The sequence below is a fragment of the Puma concolor genome, chromosome D3, assembly GCF_028749965.1.
Source record: "Puma concolor isolate L17-30 chromosome D3, mPumCon1.1.hap2, whole genome shotgun sequence".
In the NCBI taxonomy this organism is placed as follows: Eukaryota; Metazoa; Chordata; class Mammalia; order Carnivora; family Felidae; genus Puma; species Puma concolor.
In genome coordinates, this window is record NC_141678.1 from 29646151 (window position 1) to 29659534 (window position 13384).

General features: G+C 38.8%; 1 protein-coding gene across 1 annotated transcript in view; it reads right to left on the bottom strand.

Moving 5' to 3' along the window:
- The window catches only part of MAPK1 (mitogen-activated protein kinase 1), a 112389-nt gene that overhangs the window by 18966 nt on the left and 80039 nt on the right, over window positions 1-13384 (bottom strand). Inside the window, exons 4-6 of the mRNA XM_025933447.2 lie at window positions 11254-11370; window positions 4654-4768; window positions 4217-4348 (exon numbers count right to left, since the gene is read on the bottom strand). Of these exons, the coding sequence (XP_025789232.1) occupies window positions 4217-4348; window positions 4654-4768; window positions 11254-11370 (364 nt within the window). The remainder of the gene's footprint in view (window positions 1-4216; window positions 4349-4653; window positions 4769-11253; window positions 11371-13384) is intronic.

The following is a 13384-nucleotide window of genomic DNA, read 5'->3' on the forward strand; positions in this document are numbered from 1 at the left end:
GGACTTATGAACAAATACATGGTGGTTGTTACAAGGCCCCAAACTGTGGAGTGGTTGTTATGCAGCAACAGATAAGTGAAGTGAACTTCAATGTCCAATACATGACTGGTTAAAGACACTCTGGGTCATCCCTACAAAGGAATAATAAATACTATGTAGCCACCCTTCATAACTATAGATATGGAAAGATCTCCAAGATGTATAAATGAAAAAAATTCAGTCTTGAGATCTCAGAATCCAGACCTACAAATGCCAGTGGTCTGGACTTGCATACAACCCTGTGATGCATGTACTATTACTAACTCTATTTTATAAATGGGAAAAATGAGATGAGGCTCAGAGAGGTTAAGTAGTTTGTCTGAGATTCAGTAAATGGCTGAAACCAGGAGGTCTGGCTGGAAAGTGCATGTTCCTAACACATGATACTATTTTGCTTGCTCCAGCTCTACCAACTCCCATTTTTCCATTTTATTTATTCTATTTGTAGTCCTTCCCTGCTTCCTTATTTTCATCCAAAGCTTACCTTTCAAAATTAACTTTCTGGATTTTAGTAATGTTAACTGTTATCTAAATGAACCAATCTCAAAGTTCACAGCTTTAACCTAGGGACAATAAGCTAAATAAAAACCTCACATAATTTGATATAAATCACAACTAACAATAAAAAAGAGTGAAGAAATAAATAGGAGGGAAGCCTGGAGGTCTAGATATTATAAAGTCTTAATTATGCAGTTTTGGCAACTTAGAATATAAGATTTAGGTAAGATGCTTGGGGTATTCCAGTACACAAACCCATTCTAGTATACAAACCAAATCTCATCAGTAACATATGCAATGTTTATGAAGGTATAATTTTAAAAACATCTTATACTTACAATAACATTATAATACGTAATTACATATATAATTATATAATTACAAATAAATAAGTAAAAGCTATGCACACACTGGCGCAGCAAAATAAAAGTTATTTTGGGATTCTGTAAGAGTATTTCTTCTTCTCTTACCTATTCTTTCTTTTTTTCCTATATTACTAAACTGTCTCCCAGGATACATACTACCTTTATATCAGAAAATTTAAAAGACAGTTCCTCCTACATCCAAAAAGAATTCAATTTTAAACCACCAAATGTTTCTGAACCTTAACTCAGGTCAGTATATAATAACAAATTCAACATCTAAGTTGACAGTTATTAAACTAAACACACAAAGATATACACACACAAAAGAACAAAAGTCAGAAAAAGCTGAATTTGCAAGAGAAGACTGGATGAGATGTTTTAAAATCATTAAAGACAAGTCAGTTCTATGCACTGACATGGAAAGATACTCAGACACAATTACATTAACGTGACCTTTAGGGAATAATTACAAAAGAATTTTTAGATGAATATTCCCAAGACTTTTGAATTTTTACCAAAAATGTTAGCTTATATTAATAATAATTTATAAAAAGTAAATTTTAGGTAAAAATATGTATATGTATGGAGATAAAGCTATGGAAGAACAAGCACCAAGGTGCTGGCAACGTGTTCTCTCTCTCTGGTTCCCTATTCTGATTCCTTCTTCCACTTTCAAGGATCCTTGTGATTATAGTGGGCTCACTAAGATAATCCACAATTATCTCCCCAGTCTTAAAATCAGGTGATGAGCAACCTTAATTCCATCTGCAACCTTAATTCCTCTTTGTCATGTCACCTAACAAGTTCATAGATCCTGGGGATTAGGATGTGGACATCTTTGGCAATGGGGTCATTATCTTGCCTACCACAATTCTATAATAGTATGAAAATTTTAAAAACATCTACCTATTAAAAAACAAGCAAAGAAATTAGCCACCTAATATATTTAACAGATACATAGTACATGGGAATAAAGGATAACATAATTGTTAAACAAAGTTAACTTAAAATACAAAAGGGCAAAATGAAATCTATCACCTTTTTCTTTTATGGATGAGCGCTCTTGGTGTTTTATCTAAGAAATCTTTGCCTAACCTAGGGTCATGAAGGTTCTGTTCTGTTTTCTTCTCAAAGTTTTATAGTTTTAGGCCTTATGTTTAGGCCTATGCTCCATTTTTAGGTTTCTATTGGGGGGGGGGGCATACAAATGTCTAATTATTCCAACACCATTGGATGAAGAGATTGATACAAGCAATAATGCTGATAACTCTTGAATGCATTAAGCTGAGTGGAAGAATCCAGACATAAGAAGCTATATAACCGGATGACTACATTTCTATGACACACTAGAAAAGGCAAAACTATAGGGAGAGAAATGAGATCGGGATTGCCAGGGACTAGGGAAGAGAAATGAGTACAAAGGGGCATGAGGGAACTTCTGGGGACAATGAAAATACTCCATCATATCTTGACTGTGGTGGCACTTAATGTGACTACATACATTTGTTAAAATTCAAAGACCCACACAACTAAAAAGGGTGAATTTTACTCTGTAAATTATTCTTCAAAAAAACTTGATTTGAAAAATTATTAAATGACAAGATGAAAAATATGTAATCTGTTTTGCAAGCTCCTCAACTTTCTGAATTCTAAAAATGTGAACTTTATCTAAGTTAAAAAGTAGCAAAGAGTGGGTGCCTGGATGGCTCAGTCAGGTTAAGCATCTGACTTCAGCTCAGGTCATAAACTCATGATTCATGAGTTGGAGCCTGGGGCTACCTGCTGTCAGCACAGAGCCCACTTCGAATCCTTTGTCCCCTTCTCTCTCTGTGCCCCTCTGGTCACATAATCTTTCTCAAAAAAAAAAAAAAAGACAAAGAGGGGGGTTGGGGGATATGCAAAATGGGTGAAGAGGATTAAGAGGTACAAACTTCCAGTTCTAAATAAGTAAGTCACGGGAATGAAAAGCACAGTATAGGGAATATAGTCAATAATACTGTAATGCATTTATTGTGGTGAGCATTTTATAATGTATATAATTATGGAATCACTATGTTGTATACCTGAAACTAATTTATTATTACATGTCAACTACAATTAAAAATCAGGGGGGCCTGGGTGGCTCAGTCGGTTAAGTATTGAATTCTTGATTTCAGCTCAGGTCATGATCTTGCAGTTCATGAGATCAAGTCCCGTGTCAGGCTTTGTGTTGACAGTGCAGAGCTTGCTTGGGATTCTTGCTCTTTTTCTCTTGCTCTCTGTCCCTCCCCCACTCGCACACATGTACCCTCTCTCTCAAAATAAGTAAGTAAACATAAGAGCATGCAACTCTTGATCTCAGGGTGGTAAGTTTGAGTCCCACATTGGGCATAGAGCCTACTTAAAAAAATAAAGTAAGGGGGGCGGTGCCTGGGTGGCTCAGTCGGTTAAGTGTCCCACTTCAGCTCAGGTCATAATCTCAGTTACTGAGTTCAAGCCCCACGTTGGGCTCTGTGCTGACAGCTTGGAGCCTGCTTTGGATTCTGTGTCTCCCTCTCTCTCTGCCCCTCCCCCACTCACACTCTGTCTCTCTCTTAAGAAATAAAAAAACATTAAAAAAAATTTTTTTTTAATTTTTTAACGTTTATTTATTTTTGAGACAGAGAGAGGCAGAGCATGAACGGGGGAGGGGCAGAGAGAGAGGGAGACACAGAATCAGAAGCAGGCTCCAGGCTCTGAGCCATCAGCCCAGAGCCCAACACGGGGCTCGAACTTATGGACCGCAAGATCGTGACCTGAGCTGAAGTTGGACACTTAACTGACTGACTGAGCCACCCAGGTGCCCCAAAAAATTTTTTTAAGAAATTTAAAAAATAATAAATAAAGTAAGGGCACCTGGGTGGCTCAGTCTGTTAAGCAGCCGACTTCCACTTTAGGTCATGATCTTGCAGTTTGTTACTTGGAGCTTCACATCGGGCTCTCTGCTGTCAGCACTGAATCTACTTTGGATCCTCTGTCCCTTCGCTCTCTGCCCCTCCCCCACTTGTGCTTTTTCTCTTTCTCAAAAATAAATAAGCATTAAAAAAATAAATAAAAAATAAAAAAGCAAAGAAATGAAAAGGTGGAAAACTAGACGGTCATTCCCACACTCCCTTACCCTACCGTCACTGCTTGAAAATAAAAGGAAAAAAGCAACAGAGTGAGCACTAAATAAGGCATTATCCAATTGCCACAGGCTAACTTTTCAGGCTAGTGACCTAACAATTTAACCAATAAAACAAAGAAATAAACAAAAAGTGAAGTCTAAGAAAAATAATCAATGAAATAATATTTACCTTTGGAATCAGCATTTGGGAACAGCCTGTTCCATGGCACCTTATTTTTGTGTGGAAGAGAAAGCAAGTAGTTTCTAGCTTTTAAATTTATTATACAATTCAGGTCTTCCTGTGATGGGGATCCAAGAATACCTAACAGATAAAATAATTAGCTGTTAATTATCAAGACCCACAGAGGCTGATCACACACTATTAGCTATGGGGCAGAATAGATCCTACTAATTGTTTCCTCACCACGTCCCCCCATGCTTACCATTCTATTTTACAAGTTTTTATAAGGATCCTTAGCATTTGAAGTCAAGCAAGATTTAAAACTCATTATCTATCTTGGATTAAAGAGTTGTCAAAACTATTCTTCGTTTCCTGATGTGCCTCTGATGTAAACTAGGGCAGGTGAACAGAGTAAATCTAGCCCCTAAAATGTTCAGTAATCTTACCCAGAATGTGGTTCAGCTGGTCGAGATAATGCTTCCCCGGGAAGATGGGCCTGTTGGACAGCATCTCTGCCAGAATGCAGCCTACAGACCAAATATCAATGGACTTGGTATAGCCCTGCAGTGGGAAGAGAGAAAAGACTAAGAAGGATATGTAATGTTACATGACAAGTGAGATCCTCCAACAGCACAGGTACATGGCTCATGGGAATTTTACCTTCTCCTTTGGTTCTATAATTCAGAAATAAGAGAAGAGAGCATGCAGATACAAACAGTAATCTTTCTTATAAGCTGTTATCAACCAAGATTACTTGATTTTATTACTCTCTTCAAAGCTGATTAACTTATTATTAGGTAAGAATTTCCAAAGTATATTTCATTCCTTTTTTCAAATGATTTGAGAGAAACAATCCTTGTAAGTTAAAGCTGGAAAAAGCAGTAACATCCCTTGCTTTAGGACATCTATGGCCCATTTATTCATTTTGAAAACCTGGAAACCAACTCAAAAGAAGAGTCACTGCTACACCTCCAGAATATTTTTATACATTTTCAAATGATTGCTACAAAATCATTTTCAAAAAAGTCAGGCTGAAAACCCTTGATCTCTGTTGGGGGATAGGTGGGTGGAGTATGTGCTGGCTCCATCATATTTTACCAATCCGTATTTCTTGTTTTATATTTCTATTCAATTTTCAGGTATAATTTTTTTTAAGTTTATTCATTTTGAGAGAGAGAGAGAGAGAGAGAGAGAGAGCGAGCAGAGGAGGGGCAGAGAGAGAGAATCCCAAGCAGGCTCCGCACTGCCAGCACAGAGCTCGATGTAGGGCTCGATGTCACAAACCATGAAATCATGACCTGAGCCAAAACCAAGAGTTGGACCCTTAACCAACTGAGCCACCCAGGTGCCCCAGGTATAAATTTTCTTTTAAAGGAACTTTGTAAAAAGATTTGGAATAATTATGTCTAAATCATACAACAGTGCAAAAAAGATAGCTTGGTATAGTGATAAATGAATAGAGAAAAAAACTTTCTGAAAATCAAACAATGGTCAGATCTACAGCTATGATAAAATGGGGTTGAATTTCAAGGTCATTATTCCCAAAATTCTTGTAATCCAAAATAACTTTTGCTTTGGGCCAAAACTAAATGAAGAGGAACACTTAAAAACTTATAAAAAATAAGCAACTAAAAGGAACCAGGGCTCCCTGGAGAAATGGCTACTCCAAGTCTGGGACAGAGAAAGTACTAGGAGGTAAGCCGGGAGCATCTAGTGCCAAAAAACAAAGCAAGGAAATGCTCAACATTAGTGGGACCATGTCAAAGTGACTCCCATTAGAAAATCTGGGACAATTTAAACATCAAATACAGAATGGCAGCTATGGAATAGCCACTGAATAAAATAAACATGAATTAATAAATGGAAAGAACTAAAACAAAGGAAGAATGATAGAGCTACAAAATCATCAATGGATGGTAAAAACTAGTGGTTACAAGTATGATGAAGAGAACTTACACAACTTACAGTATTCCCCACAAATTCCTATTGACCTAATAATAATTGTCATAATTAGCCACAATTATCACCATTATATGGTGGAGAATGAGAGGATACCATTTAACCAAAAGATCAACATGAACTTCACCAATACAGACATAAACCAGATATGCCTCCTGATACAATACACTGAGAACAAAACACTGTTTTCTGAGGTATTCGTGCCCGGAAAACATGACACAAAATTGGGGTGCATCTACAAAACAGTCAACCAACCTGTACCCTTCAAAAGGGCCAAGGTCAAAAAAGGCTGAGGAACTATTATAGAATAAAAGAAACTAGAGAGGGACACTTGAGTGGCTCAGTTGGTTGAGCATCCAGGGTCATGGGATCGAGCCCTGTGTCAGGCTCTGCACTAAGTGTGGAGCCTGTGTGAGATTCTCTCTCCCCCTCCCTCTCCCCCTCCTCTGCTTGTGCATGTGCTCTCTCTCTTTCTCTAAAAAAACAAACAAACACCACACACACACAACAACAACAAAAATTAAAAAATAAAAGAGACTAGAGAAACAATGCAATGTTTTTCTCTAAAAAAACAAACAAACACCACACACACACAACAACAACAAAAATTAAAAAATAAAAGAGACTAGAGAAACAATGCAATGTGTGAGCCTAGAGGAGGGGGAGAAAAGCTATAAAGGTGATTATTGAGACAATATCCAAAATTTGAATATATACAGTGCAGTAGATATTGGACCAGTGTTAAATTTCCCATTAAAAAAAATTTCTCACTTTTGATCATTATACTATGGTCATATTAGGGAACATCCTTCTATGGCAGGGTTTCTCAACCTTGGCACTACTGACACATTAGGCTGGATAAGCCTTTGCTGTGAGGGCTGTCCTGCACACTGCAGGATGTTTAACAGCATCTCTCACCTCTAACTAGTTGATGGACAGTAGGTAGCATTCCTCTCCCAGTTGTGACAACCGAAAATGTCTCCAAACACTGCCAAATGTCCTCAGGAACATGAGAATTGCTGTTCTAAGGAAATACACACTGAAATGCTTAGGGGTAAAGGTGAACATCTACAACTTACTCTCAAATGACTCAGAGGGAAAAAAACACACACATGTATAGAGAGAGAATGAGAAAACAAATGGGACAAAGGGTAAAGAACTGGTGAGTCTGAATCTGAGGTGGATCTGAAGTATTACAGAAGTTTATCCAGTTCTCGCAAGTGGTCCTGGGTCCCATGCGGCTTCCCTCTAAGGATCTGAAGAGTGACATTATTTTGTACTTCTAAGGTGTTTTCCTTTCATTCATTCTCTCACAAGTGTACAAAAAATTTTTCCAGATGCTACATGACATGAGAGGATACCATTCACGAAATAGGACATCTGGAAGATCTGGATAACCCAGTGAACTAGTATTTTCCAAATGCTTGATTCCAAAGGATGCATCAGTGAGTGTAAGGTAGACCAATGGATTTTAGTAAGACAGTACAAAAAGTTCAGTGGCATGGTTTCAGATTCCACAATTAACTTTTCATTTTGTTGACTTTCAGTGTAGTATCAAAAAGGAACAGCCACAGAAGCTGAAAAGACTAACATACATACCCCCTTTCCCAACTACATATCTGTGTGAAGCCTCTTTTTCTTGGACTTAAACCAAATCAACCTACTGGACAGATAGAGTGCAGAACCAGGTGAGATTCCAGCAATGGTCTGTTAGGCCACATGAAATTTGCAAAAATGAAAAGAACGCCCCTCTTCTAACTAAAATGTTTTTGTGGTGGAAAGTAAACACACTTTTTATAAATAAAACTTATGTTAACAAGCAGTAGGTTTATTATTATTTAGAAATTAATACTTTTTAAAAGTCTTAGTGTTAATTTCTATATAGCAAATACTGATGGACAGACCCCACATAGACAAATCTTGCTTAGGATCTTTGATACTTTTTAAGAAAGTGAAGGGGTCTTGGGGCTTGAATGTTTGAGAACTACTGCCTTATACTTTTCTTGCAAGTGGGAAACTATGAAAATAAAATGTTACACACACACACATAGAGCACTCTAGCCTGTCAAAATGGAGACGATAGAAGCATGAAAATAAAAAGGTGATAATGGACAGCACATATTTCATGAATCCATAATAATAGCTTTTTAAAAAGTTTATTTTGAGAGAGACTGAGTGACTGTGAGAGAAAGAGGGAGAATCTCAAGCAGGCTCCAAACTCACGAAACTGCGAGATCATGACCTGAGCTGAAATCAAGAGTCAGACGCTTGACTGAGCCACCCACCCAGGTGCCCCTATATAATGTTTTAAAAACAAAGGTGGGAGACATAGGAAGAGAAAGAAAAAAAGAGAAAGCTCTTCAAAGAAAAATGGCAACAAATTATTGTAGAAGGAACAATACATCTGGAAAATTACCATTTTGCCACCCCCAATGTAAGTGATAGAGACCAGGAGTCACCAAGGGAAGCCTGGTAAGGGAAACATGAGCTCCGTACACGAGTTCCAAGAACCTGCGGGGTTCCCGCCAGAAAAGTGTGACCTAAACTGAATCCTAAGGAACCAGTCTGTACTCTGCAAAGCATTGAAGGTCATGAAGAAGACAGAAAGGGTGGGAGGAATGTTCTAGAGTGAGCACAATGCACAAAACTTGATTAGATCACAGAGTGAAAATAAGACAAAAACAGCTGTAAAGAACTTTTGGGTGGGATAACTGGGATATCACTGAATTAATGCTGGTTGTCTCAGTGTGCTAAGGGTACTATGACTGTGGGGAAAGAACACTCTCCCCCTTTAATGAGTATCAGTATGCCCCAAAGGGTCTAGTAGTAAAGTAGTTTATGTTGTGAAGTGCCCAAAAGTTTGACAAAAGAAACAGAGAAGAAGGGAGGGAGGGAGGGAGGCAGGCAGAGACAAAAGCTAGCAAGGAAGTAGTAAGATGTTAATAGCTGGTGAACCTAGGGAAGGGGTATATGGGTGTTCACTGTACTCTCAATTCTTGTAAGGGTTTGAAAATTGTTCTAAATTAATAATAATAAAAAAATGAATAGAGCACTAGAAGTAACATTCTCAGTCTAGAGGTGTTATAAATAAAAAATAATTCACACTCAGTTTTGATTATAGTTAACTCTACAAGCAGGAAGTGCTGGGCACCTTGTGGAACAGAGGCCACATTGTTTGGTTATTTCCCTCTGGAGGGTGAAGACAGTAGAGTCATCTCAAGTTGGAATGGAGGCTGCAAGACCATGAAGGCACCAGGATAAAAAGCACACCGACAGCTCTCCCTTACAACCAGCAGGCACTGCACACGTGCATGCAAATGCTTCTGGTTTGGAATGGCTGTCACATGGCCAGTCCAAAGAAAGAACCTACTATTTGGGATTATGTGTAATACAGAATTATAAGAATCAACACGACATTTTCTTCTCTGAAACATCTGTTACACCAAATCTATCTTTATAATGGAATTTATTTTAATGCAATTTTACTTTTATAACTTAACTGAACAAATGTATATCAATAATAACTAACTGCTTTAAACAAATTCCATTTCCTCACAAAGCAACTTAGTGTTCATCTCAAGCCCTTCTATTTATTTATTTTTTTAATTTTTTTTTTTTCAACGTTTTTTATTTATTTTTGGGACAGAGAGAGACAGAGCATGAACGGGGGAGGGGCAGAGAGAGAGGGAGACACAGAATCGGAAACAGGCTCCAGGCTCCGAGCCATCAGCCCAGGGCCTGACGTGGGGCTCGAACTCACGGACTGCGAGATCGTGACCTGGTTGAAGTCGGACGCTTAACCGACTGCGCCACCCAGGCGCCCCAAGCCCTTCTATTTATAAACGATGGAGGAAGAGAGTAAACCCCATGGGCTAATTAATTCCCTTTAAGCTTCCTGCGTGGATTTCTGGTTCCTAGAGCTGAGACACAAGGCTCAATGTCTACTTTTATTGCTTTTTTTCATGTATCTTAACATTACATTAACAGTAGACGGTGCTGAAGGAGGTCATCAAGACAATGTGACTAACAGCTGACCCTTGAGCTGAACCTGGACAACAGGAGGCTCCTTGCTCCCTCCCCTATCCTTGGGATACATGCTCTGCCCACTGTTACCACAGTGGCGCCATTTTCAAGGATGTAGCTGGGAGAGAACTATTGTTCGGACCATCTGGGCAGCATATGTGACACAGCCAGTTAAGGCCTGGACATAAACTTTTAAGTTTTGGTAGGTGAGTGCGGAGATCTATTCACCTTGCAGCTAGCTGCCCACGACAAGACTTGTAAAAAGTTCCTTTACTTCTTAAAACTGCCACGACCAATTTGGAGTGCTCTGCCTCTTCAGTTTCTCCTTGCCCACCTTGTACTGGGGCAGTTTGCAAACCAACGGAGGAATTAAGTTCAAAATCTCCTAATTTGAAGTATTGGATGTAGAAGTATGTCGGGCCCACTTACTTTCTCAAATCTGACACTTCATTCATATATTATTTGCAAATGATATATTAAAAATACTGAATCTCAATCTCCATAGCAGCCTTCAATGTTTGCCACCTGGTTTATAAACCTAACAAAGATATACTTCACTTTTTCTTACTTTTTTAAGAATCCATAGTAGTTCCTATTCTTTCCACACCTTTCTTCAAACTATGGTATAATTTTGCTGAAGAGACATTCTTCATTAGACAAATCTGACCTGTACAGGACAGCACTGGTCCACTTTCGGAAAACTACATACTATAGGAGAACCTCTAACATAGCCAGCCTAGCCTGCACTCAGCAGTGGCAGGAGCAACTATAAAAGCTGCCATAGGGAGGACTTCAGGAGAGCTGACCAAAGGCTAGGACAAAGATCATTTATTGTTGACAGTGACCAGACAGGCACACACACCTTCCAACTCTATAACACATCAGCACTACTTCAGCTGAGGTAGAGAGGTCAAAATCCAGGGCCCAGAAGTTCAATGCTGACCTAGAGATTAAGACAGCACCTTCATTCTGGGCCAGACAGGCCAAGCCTCAACCTAAGTAGACACAGGCTTCCAAAATTCTTTTGCTTCCTGGTTTTCTTTCTATGCAAACCTGATCCTTACCTTGGAATTCAACATAATTTCTGGAGCCCGGTACCAACGTGTGGCTACGTACTCCGTCAGGAACCCTGTGTGATCATGGTCTGGATCTGCAACGCGGGCCAAGCCAAAGTCACAGATCTAAGAGAGAAAAAAATGGGACACCTTAGAGATTCTAATGAAATTAATATCAAAAGATCAGACAATAGCAATAATGATGATGGTAAGTAGTTGCTGCCACTCCTATGTGGCAGATACTTTGTTGGGAATTCTATATATTCATTCTTATTTAATCTTTACAACAACCTGAGAGGCAGTGATGACTATCCAAAGTTGGAGATGAGGAACAGGTTACAGGAATCTGTCCTCACCTTTCATTATCTGCTTATCCCACAGTAATCTTGCTTATGTCACTTGACAAAAACTGTTCTGAAGTTACCAGAAACTGTCCAGGGTCCTTTCTCTGGCCATCTCCTGCTGGCATTTCCAGGATCATCACACTGTCAGATCACCTTGACTCACATTTGTCTTGTTTCTTAGATTTCACTTCCTGCTATTCTTCCACCTGTTCCACAAATGCAGGTCCTTCCAAAGATTTTTTCCACTTCTTTCCCTTCCATGTATTCAAATCCACTCCCAAAGCCTTAAAAGATGTCTCATATACAAAAGATGAATCTTTTTTTAGGTAAATATCCAGCTTCTAATTTCTCCTGACTCACAAAAGTACCTTCATCATCTGGTCATCCAATACTTTAGTGCTACTCCAAACTCCAACATATAAAATATCTGTAAAGTACTATACAAATAGTATAGTATTCTACTATATAACTATAGAATACAGTTGACCCTTGAACAGCATGGGTTTGAACTGTGCAAGTCTGTTCACATACATGGAATTTTTTTCAATAAATATATTGGAAATTTTTTTGCAGATTTGCAGCAATTTGAAAAAACTCACAGATGAAACCACACAGCCTAGAAATATCAAAAAAATTACGTTAGGTATTATTACAGGAATACAGTATATAATACATATAACACAAAGTATATGTTTAATTGACTGTTGATGTTATCAGTTAAAGCTTCCTTCTGGTCAACAGAAGGCTATTAAATTTTGGAGGAGTCAATAGTTATATGCAGATTTTTGACTGTGTGTGTGGGGGGGGGGGGTGCAAATCGGTGCCCCTAATCCCTGTGTTGTTCAAGGGCCAACTATACTTAGACCCATATAATTAATTGCAGGATATTTTAATTCCTTGACATCTGGGGAACTAACCTAAGAAAGAGACATATTAATAAAGACAGGCCAGAGTACAGTACAAAGCAGCCTGGCAAACAGATTGCTTTGGAGGCCTACTGCTTTAATTTGGCTAAGAAATTATAAGGGCCTGAGCTCAGGCCATAAAAATGGAAATGAGGAGGAAAGGACATGCTTGAGATACTCATAGGACTTAAATGGATGGACAACAATCTCTGCTCAAATATCCCATAGTTTAGTGTTTCAATAATTAGGAAAGGTTCAGAAAGCTTCCATCTACTTCACAGAGGCCTTCCTCTAGCTTTGGACACTGGTATCACCACATGGTATCTCTGATAAGAGTTAAGTATCTGTGCTGCATAATCTCCATCAACATGTATCTTCAAAAGGAACAACTATCGTAATTGCTTCTCTATTTGCTCTTCCATAGGCCATTTTCTAGGTGTACTCTCAGAGTTGCATAGTGAGGAAATCCTGGGTCCTAGTCCATAGCTGACAGCCAACTCTGGCCATTGTACACTCATTAACTTCAGTTTAGGTGACTTTCACTGTAAGTACCAACCTTACCTTTCAAAGATGGCTTGCTTGTCAATCAATGCCATTACACTCCTAATAGTTATGGGCCTGTCAGAGAATCTGGATGAGGTATGGCCATAAGCTTGTATGTGGGATCACAGGAAATTGTAACTTTGGCCTGGCTGGTCTTAGGCTTTCAATGTACCTGGCAACCGGTTTGTTTCTTTCCAGCATTTTCTATCAATTCCAGTGACATGAACTGCAGGAGGGCTTCCCAGTAACCATGCACAGGAGGTTCTCACTAGCAACATGGTCCTATTTGTGGCATGATTTCCAACTCAGAGAAGCAACTAATGACTGATTTATTCTTACATCCAGAGG